The following is a 10,065-nucleotide window of genomic DNA, read 5'->3' as shown; positions in this document are numbered from 1 at the left end:
AACCCATCAAATCAATTTCGTAAAAGGAGAAAACTTTCCTGTCGAACTCGTCGCTCTCAATTCGGTGCAATCTGCTCGAAAACATCTGATTATCAAGGTAACATCGTCTAATCGATTCTAGGGTTTGGATGATCATCGGAGTCTATGTCAAAATCATATAATCGATCAGTAGAATGTTCAAATTTTGGTTCTATCTCCACTCTTTAATCGAAAGTTTTGGTGGTTTTAGATTACCAGAGCTATGCAAGACCTTTGCGTCTCTTACTAGCAGAAGAAGTGAAAGTTTCTAGCGCGAACCCATCATTCACTGTGACCGAGTCTCGCTCTCTTTATAAGGTGAAGCTGCAGACAAGTAACGTGTTCGGCTCAGGGATCAGCGATATGAATGCTAGAGTTCTTATATGCTTGATAGACGACAAGGGTGATTCAGTGTTACAGACTATACCTGCTACTTTGTCAAGCAATGATGAAAGCTTCAAGTTTCAGAGAGGATCGGTTGATGAGTTCACTTTTTTAGGACCGGAACTCGGCAAGATCAGAGCTTTTTGGATCAGTCTTGAGTCTGGTCAGCTTCTTTCACTTTGATAACTTTGTTTTACTTAAGCTTTTGTGAATCACTGATAAGTCATTTGCTGTTTCTGTTTTCATGTTGTAGGCCAATGGAGAGTTGGAGGAGTGAGCTTGTGGGTGGTTAAAGCACCTGGTCTTGGAGAGACCAATGTAGAAGAAGCCTACTGTTGCCGATATGATTTTGAAGTCGATGATGTCTTGCTTGGAGAGGGCAGTGACCTGTCAATGGTGGAACTCAGACCTACACGTATCACTGAACTCGCTGACTCTGATCAAATCTTTTCGCCTTCAGCTCAGAATCTTGACCGTACAGTCGTTTCCAACGAGGAAAGCATGGAAGAATACGCAAACTTGAAGCTCTCTCTGCTTCTCTATGATGCAGTTCTCATCCTTCTCGGAAGTTCTGTCTTCTCCTTCTCTCTAGGAGAAAATTCCGCCGTTGCTTTCTTCTTCGGTGGAACAGTTGGGTTTCTCTACTTGCTGCTCCTACAGAGATCAGTAGATGAACTCCAAGCACCAGGATCTTCTTCCTCATCTGAAAACTCCAGTCAAATCCTCAGGGGAAAACTCAAGATTCCGGTTTTAAGTCTGGCATTCGCCATAGGATTGTCCGTTTTAGCCATCAGAGGTTCCAGTGGAGGAGATCCCACTGCGTTTGCGGTTACTCCAAGAGAGATTGTGGTGGGGACTTTGGGCTTTCTTGTGTGCAAAGTAGCCGTTGTTTTGGCTGCGTTTAAGCCCTTGAAGGATGGGTCTTAACACTTTTAAAGAGAGGCAATGTTTGTCTTCTCTTCTCTTCCTGGGAAGCTCTCACTTGAGTGTTCAAAGCCTGAATATAGATGTACATAACATTGTATACAAAAGGGATATGTAAATAAGAATAGATCCATGTGTATCTTCCATACATCATATGAAATTAATATACCCATGACTCGATGAACTGGAAAAGAAGTGAAATTCTCATGGTTGGAGCAACGTGAGAAGAGTTTTTTCCGAACTAAAGAGTATGCTCACAAGTACACCAATACATGTCTTGCATGAAGCAGAGAACCTTATACAGTCTACACAGATACATCTATATCCGGACTTGGCTTTGTAAGGGAACTATCTGATCCATGACCTTGAAATGGTTGTGGTGGTGTTCGCCTTAAAGATCTGGCGTTTATATAGAATTGGCTGAATATTTTCATATAAATATGTATATATAAGTCTAAATATTTATAAATATTGAATTTATTTATATGATACCCACTATTAGGGGTAGGTGTTGGATACTGGTTTGGGTCTGTTTATGTTTCAAATTTTTAGGGTTAGATATTTATAAATTTTGCTCTTGGTTCGGTTAAATTTTTGTGGGTCCGGTTCGGTTTGTAACATCCATTTAGGTTATGTTGAAAACATAAAATATTCCAATATACATTAAAAATTCTCAAAATCTAAAAAAAAATAAAACATATGAATTTGAATATTGTATGACCAAATATCTAAAGCTAACAAGAAAATTGGTTTGGTTTGAATACTTTGGTGGAGAAGTGATATTCATTGATGATATTGTTGATATTTTGAGTATTTTGGCTATTTTTAGATATTTATTTTTGCCTATATTAAAAAAATTGGAATATTTTCATGTATTTTGGATATTTTCTGTATTCTTTGATCTAAAAATAACTAATGTATTTAAGTATATAATTATGATTCAGGTATTTTCGAGTATCCAAAATATTTCGTCTCAGGTTGGGTTCGGTTTCAGTCCTTCGAATATTAAAAATTTGGATCCATTCGAATATTAACAAATTATGAGTTGGTTCAGTTTTTCGGATCCAAATATTTTGTCCAACTCTATTCAATATTGATGATACAATAGAGTTAATTAATAAAATTGTTATGTATATTCTGAACTCTAAAACATTTATACTTTTCATTATATAACTTTAACATTGTAAATCAAATCTTATTTCTCATACTCATTATATAACTTTAACATTGTAAATCAAATCTTATTTCTCCTACTCTTTTTTTTTTGTAAAATGTAATATTAACAATTATGTAATACATCTAAATTTACAAATAATATTTTATACTATTTAATACAGACAAAAAAATAAAATTTAACACAAATATCTGTGCGATTGCGCAGATCAAACTTTAGTTAATTACTAAAATATAACAAAGCAGATGTTAAAATAAAAATAAAATAAAATTAAAATTAACTATAATTAACATATTTGTTCAAGTATTTTAAAATCTTAAATATAGACATAAATAAGGGAAATTTAAATTTTACACTTTGTTTGGTGAAATTATTCATCTTTACCACCAATAGAAGTACACTTTCATAAATGTCTCAATCATTAATGTGTAAAATGCTAAATTAATTTTACTTTATTTTCTTTTAACTATCATCTTCTCTCTCATGTAAAAATAAATAGCCATGTTCTTTTTGTAGACGCAGCGGCAGGGACTGACGTTAAAAATAATACAAAGAAAACAGTTTTTTTTTTACGGCTTTTGCATTTAATGATGTGTTTTGTAAAGAACCACCGCATCCTCCATTTTTCCAACGCTGGATTTTACAGCGTCACAAATCCCCCTTAATTTTAAGTTGTAATGCTATTAGCGTCTTACTCTATTAACAGTGAAAGGAAGGATTCATTCACGATAAAAGTGTATTTTTTAAGACGCATGACTCTGCCACCGCGCACCACAAAAAAAGTCTACATTAATATCAGATGGTAATAGCACGTTTTACTGAACTGCTATCGTAGATAATTTAAAATTTTCCATAATATAAAACGCTATGATATAGTAAAACCTAAAATAGAACTTAATTAATGCTATTTTGAAAATTAAGTAAGCAGGAAGATAAAACCACTGATTCCGCCAACACTTAGTACGGAAGTAAATTTAAGCGCCAAAACATTATTTAAACCACTTTAATAATGTTATCAAAGACAGATAATAGCATTTTTCTAATGCTAAGAAAATATATTTGAAACACTAAACATGACTTAAACCCGAAACTCTAAAAAAAATATTTTAAACTATAATATTTTCATATTAAATTTTCAAATCTTAAAAATTAAACTCGAAATTTAATATTCTTAATCTTAAACTATAGTTTTCTAAACACAAATCTTCAATCTTCAATCAAACACGAAATCGTACCCGAAATGAAGTGGATAAGTTGAAACCCTAAACCTATTTTAAACCTTAAACTCTAAACATAAACTTTAAAACTCTGATATTTTCATACTATAATCTCAATTCTTAAATATAAACTCAAAATTTGATATTCTATATACTATAATCTCTAATTTCAAACATAAACTATATATCTACTAAAAATAAACTTCAAAACTAAATTTTAAAAGTTGAACCACAAATCTTAAAAGATAATATTTTAATCTAATTAATATTATTCAATTTATAACCCAAAATTTCAAACCTAAACCCTATACCTCACATCGAACCCCATCTCATATACACTTTATTAATTTTCAAACCCCTTTATAATTTTTAACTCAAAAATCCAAATTCAAACTGTATTTATATTCTAAACTCTAAAACATTTATACTTTTCATTATATAACTTTAACATTGTAAATCAAATCTTATACTCCTATTTCTCCTACTCTTAAAATATAACCCTATAACCTTTTTAACTCTAAACTCCAAACCCCAAACCTTGTATGTTCTAAACTCCTAACATTTATACTTTCAATTATTTAACTTTAAAGTTTATAAATCAAGTCATATTTTTCAAACTCCAAACTTTAAACTTAACTACTATATAATAAGACTAACTTGTTAATAAAATAAGCACTAACTTAAACTTCAAAAAGACTAGTTCCTTTTCTTTTTCGTGTGAACGTCTCTTCCGTTTGTTGTAGGTAGTTTTGTCAAAAAAATAACACAAATTACAACTCAGAGTATATCTCTAGTTCCAGGGCCATCTCGAATTATTTATAGATCCTGTTCAAAAAATATTAACGGTATATTTAACAATGCAATCGAGTAATTTAAAAAAATTTACAACTTTATTTATATATATTTGATGTATTTTTGAAATTATAAACTCTAAATTCAGTATAATGTCTGAAAAATTAAAGTTTTTATCATAGTTTATATATTTATTTTTAGAAATTCTTAATTTTTTTTAAAAAAATTGATTTGGACCCTATTCGACCGCACCACTTGCACGTGCTGTTAGACGGCCCTGTATAGTTCAAAGTATTGCATGTTGTAACGATATCTCCACAAAGTATGCCAAATTATAATGCTCTATTACCTGACCGCATATAAATTATACTCCCTCCGTTCATTACAGATAGATATTTTAGAAAAATAATTGTTTAAAAATTAATTGCAAATTTCAAAAATTAATTGAATTTATTGAAAGACTATTGATTAAAATGCATTAGAATTTTATAGTTTTTAGCAATGGCGTATGATTAATGTATTTTCTTAATATGTGTCAAGACATCAAAACATATGTTTTTAAGGAATGGAGGGAGTAGTATCTTGTGGAAAAAGGTTGTGTGGATGCTCCACCCTGGCAACCGAGCTACTTTAATTTCATCTCCACAAAGTATGCCAAATTATAATGCTCTCTTACCTGACCGCAGGGCCGGCCCTGAACAATGCCTAGTAAAACATTTGCTACAGGCCCCTAAAATTTTTGAAAACATTTACATAGATTTAAACCCGAAAAAAATGATTTTGGGTCCCAAATTTGTAAAAAAAAAAAAATTTACATAGAGATGGTTTCAGGCCCCCAAAATTTCAGGGCCGGCCCTGACCGCATATAAATTATACTCCCTCCGTTCCCAAAAGTAAGATTTTCTAGATTTTATTTTCCACAAAGATAGATTTTCTATATTTTTGAGGTACTTTTGTATATTTTTTAGAAACATTAATTGTGAATATTTGAAATGATTAAATTTGATTCGTGGATATTTATTGAAAAGTGTGTAGAAAAATAAATAGTAAACTAAAATATAAATACTTATTAATTCTTCATAAACGTGAAAACTCTAGAAAATCCTATTTTTAGAAACGGAGGGAGTAGTATGTCGTGGAAAAAAGTTGTGTGGATGCTCCACCCTGGCAACTGAGCCACTTTTGTTTTCCGTCTAAAGACTTTTAATTAAAAAGGAAAAAAACCCAGAGAATATAAATTAAGGCATATACCAACTAAACTTAAAGCCCACATACACAAAACCAATACAAAAGAACGGAATGAGCCTAAAGCCCAAACCGATGAAAACCCTGGCAGCTGCACGTCTGAACACGCGTCCAGCTGCCTCATCTTGACCTTGCACGTGTTACGAAGCCGCTTCGGCGCCACCGCCAAGGCTACGCCGGAACTAGAACGGCCTCTCACCGGCCACACCAGGGACATGCATCTATACACCGCAAGCCCCTACAACGCTTCTTCTAACGGAGAGCATCAATCGATCTAGATCGAGATCTCATCCCGAGCACAAACGAAGCCATCACTCTCAGATTCTTCTTCAGACTGTCGGAAAGTGTCCTCAAACGCATCAAGATCTTGTCCGATCAAACCCTCACACAACGAACAGTGGATTAAAACATGAAACCCTATCACCACCGCCTCCATCTCTCGAGACACCAAAGCCGACTAAACCGACTCCCAAAGAGAAAAACCACCAACGCCTTCACAAACAAAGGCCACAGATGCCGGCGATGCAGAGCTAAGAGAGCCTCTACCATCCGGATACACAAGCCGGCGACGGTGGAGCTAACAGAGCCTCCACCTCCCGGGAACCAAGCTAAACAGAGAAAAAAAACGGTCCCTTACAGTTTAAAAAACACACCAGATCGAGCAAAGAAACGACAGCGAACAAGAAATAATTGTTGGAGATAAACATGAAGTTAACTTAGAGTCTAAGCAACACCAATCCTAAGTGTATTAGGATTAGGAAAGTTATTACCTAAGAGTTTATAAATATTTGAGATCTATATAAGAGATGCAAGAGTGTTGCATCCTAATTAGAGTTTTATAGATTGAGTTTGAGAGTCAAAGGTTTTTGAGTGTTTCCTTTGAAGAGATTAATAAAGAGAGTTCTTTATATTGAGTTGAGTTCTACATAACAAATTGAGATCGAAGTTATACTTTGAACTTATATTTGGTATCAGAGCATAAAGGAGAAAACAAACCGAGACATAGATGGGAGATATAGTAGAGGTGACGAAGAAGGAAGGAGGCTCTTCTTCCATTCGTTGTCCAATGCTTACCGCAACAAATTACACCGTATGGGCAATACGAATGAAGATTGTGTTAGGTGTTCATGAGGTATGGGAGATTATAGAAGAAGAGTTGACTGATAAAAACAAAAATAACATGGCAACAGCACTTATATATCAGTTCATTCCAGAAGCGATGATCTTACAAGTTGGGCACCTAGGATCAGCAAAGAAGGTATGGGAAGCAATACAAACGCGCAACGTGGGGGCAGAGAGAGTGCGAGAAGCACGTCTCCATACGTTAATGATGGAATTTGATCGGATGAAGATGAGAGAAACTGACAAGATAGATGACTATGTGGGCAAGTTAACTGAGATATCATCAAAGGCAATGGCGTTGGGAGAAACTATTGAGGAAACCAAACTTGTGAAGAAACTACTTGGAAGCCTTCCAAGAAAGAAATTCATATTCATGGTGGCCTCATTAGAACAATCAATTGACCTAAAAACCGCAAAGTTTGAAGATGTGATAGGACGACTAAAAACATATGAGGAGCGCATAATTGATGAAGAAGAAGATCCACATGAGAACCAGAATAAACTCATGTATACAAATGCGGAGCAGCAACCAAATCGAGACTACTATGGAGGACGTGGTAGGAGTGGTCGCAACAGCTACTACGGTAGAGGAAGAGGACGAGGAAGATCACAGTGGGACAATCAACGTTCGTACTGGGAAAGTCGTGATACATCGAAAGTAACATGTTTTAGGTGCGACAAGCTAGGCCACTTCGCAGCAACATGTCCAGACAGATTACTCAAACTACAAGAATCAACTGAGAGCAAAGATGGAGACGAAACACATGAAGCCGAAAAACTTATGATGCACGAAATTGTTTATCTGAATGAACGAAACGTGACACCTAAAGATTTTGAATCAATCTCTGATAACGACAAGATATGGTACCTAGACAATGGAGCTAGCAACCATATGACTGGGAACCTGAGATACTTCAATTCATTAGATGATACTGTCACCGGGAAATTCCGTTTCGGAGATGATTCAAGAATTGATATTAAAGGAAAATGGTCAATTATGTTCGTGAGTCAAGATGGGAAGAAGAAGATGCTAGCAAACGTGTATTTTATTCCGGAGTTAAGGAGTAATATTATAAGCCTCGGGCAAGCTACTGAGTCTGAATGCGATGTGAGAATGCGAGGAGATTATCTTACGTTGCACGACAAAGATGGTAATCTAATTGTGAAAGCTTCAAGATCAAGAAATAGATTGTACAAAGTAGTGATGGAGATAGAAGAAACAAAGGGTCTTCAAACACAAGTTCAGTGTGAGAACTCACGTTGGCACGCACGACTTGGACACCTAGGAGCCGATGCTTTGAAGACAATGGTAAATAAGCAGCTTGTCACAGGACTACCTGAGCTAAAAGTCGAGAAAGAAGTCTGTAGTTCGTGCTTGCATGCTAAGCAAGCGAGGCGACCTTTTCCAGCATCAACAACATACCGTGCTTCCAGAGTATTAGAGCTAGTACATGGCGACCTTTGTGGACTAATAACACCACCTACTGCAGGAAAGAACAGATACATATTTGTTCTTATCGATGACTATTCAAGATACATGTGGTCTATACTAATGAAAGAGAAGTCTGAAGCATTCGAGAAGTTTAAGATTTTTAAAAGGATTGTCTAGAACGAGACCAATACGACCATCAAAACATTGAGAACGGACAGAGGTGGAGAATTCACAAGCACATAGTTTCGTGTTTATTGTGAGAAAACAGGAGTACAAAGACATTTAACGGCACCGTACACTCCTCAGTAGAACGGAGTGGTTGAGAGGCGAAACCGGACCTTATTAGAGATGACGAGGAGTATTCTAGCACATATGGAGGTACCAAACTACTTATGGGGGGAAGTAGTATGACATTCGACTTATCTGATTAACCGGATTGCAACAAAAACGTTAAAAACTGAGACACCTTATGAAGCATTCAAAGGCAGGAAACCGAACATCAAGCATCTCCGAGTTTTTGGGTGTATAGCACACGCCAAAGTTGAGATGACGAACCTGAAGAAGCTAGATAACAGGTCTCGTACTCTAGTGCATCTTGGAACCGAACCAGGCTCCAAAGCTTATCGATTATTTGATCCCACACATCAGAAGATAATTGTAAGCCGGGATGTAGTTTTTGAAGAAGAAAAGACTTGGCCTTGGAACAAATCCAAACAAAACGAAGAAGAAGTACCTGGAGCGTTCAAAATTATGCTTGGGAAACACGGGAATCAGGGTCTTGAAGAAATATCAAACGATATGATAGAAGAAGAAAAGAGAGTTTCAGAGGATGAAACAGAGGAAACAGGGGAAACAGGGGAAACATAGGAGTTAGATGAAACAGAGGACGATGATATCCAACCCTGACGATCAACACGAGTCAGCAAAAGGCCTGCTTACCTAGATGACTATATTTGTCGTGCCGAAGACGAGGGAGAACGTCTATTGCTCTTGCTGAACGAGGAACCATGGGACTTCAAGACGGCGATGGAAGAGAGAGTATGGCGTGTAGCTTGCGAAGAGGAAATAAGTTCCATTGTGAAAAATAAAACATGGGATCTTGTTGATCTCCCGCCTGGAGCAAAAGCAATCAGGTTGAAGTGGATTTTTAAAATCAAAAGGAATGCAGACGGAAGCATCAACAAGTACAAATCAAGATTAGTAGCCAAAGGTTACATTCAGCGTCATGGCATTGACTTCGAAGAGGTTTTCGCACCAGTTGCCCGCATAGAAACTGTGAGATTTCTCATTGCATTAGCCGCATCAAAGGGATGGGAAATACATCACCTAGATGTCAAAACCGCCTTTCTACACGGTGACTTAAAAGAGGTTGTATATGTTAAACAACCAGAAGGATTCGAAGTCAAAGGAGAAGAAGATAAAGTATACAAGCTTAACAAAGCCATGTACGGTCTCAGACAAGCTCCGAGAGCGTGGAACGAAAAGCTAAATAAAGTATTAGAGAAGTTGATGTTTAAACGATGCTCAAAGGAACCGGCCTTATATCGAAAGGAGTTAGAGGATCGTCTGTTACTGGTCGCTGTGTACGTCGATGACTTATTAGTCACTGGTTCTGACATAACTATGATACATAAGTTCAAGCAAGAGATGTCAAGAATATTCGAGATGACTGATCTCGGTCTGTTAACATATTATCTTGGGATCGAAGTAAGGCAAGAGGAGGGGAGGATAACATTGAATCAAGACCGATATGCAAG

General features: G+C 36.0%; 1 protein-coding gene across 1 annotated transcript in view; it reads left to right on the top strand.

The window, feature by feature from the left end:
• The window catches only part of LOC108819461 (uncharacterized), a 1,739-nt gene extending 267 nt beyond the window's left edge, over positions 1-1,472 (top strand). The window contains exons 2-4 of the mRNA XM_018592503.2: positions 1-97; positions 230-565; positions 656-1,472. Of these exons, the coding sequence (XP_018448005.2) occupies positions 1-97; positions 230-565; positions 656-1,329 (1,107 nt within the window). The 3' untranslated portion in view covers positions 1,330-1,472. The remainder of the gene's footprint in view (positions 98-229; positions 566-655) is intronic.
• The last annotated feature ends 8,593 nt before the right edge of the window (positions 1,473-10,065 follow it).

Source organism: Raphanus sativus, chromosome 8, assembly GCF_000801105.2.
Source record: "Raphanus sativus cultivar WK10039 chromosome 8, ASM80110v3, whole genome shotgun sequence".
Lineage (NCBI taxonomy): Eukaryota > Viridiplantae > Streptophyta > Magnoliopsida > Brassicales > Brassicaceae > Raphanus > Raphanus sativus.
Note: the sequence above shows the minus strand (reverse complement) of the source record. Positions and strands in the feature narration are given on the sequence as shown.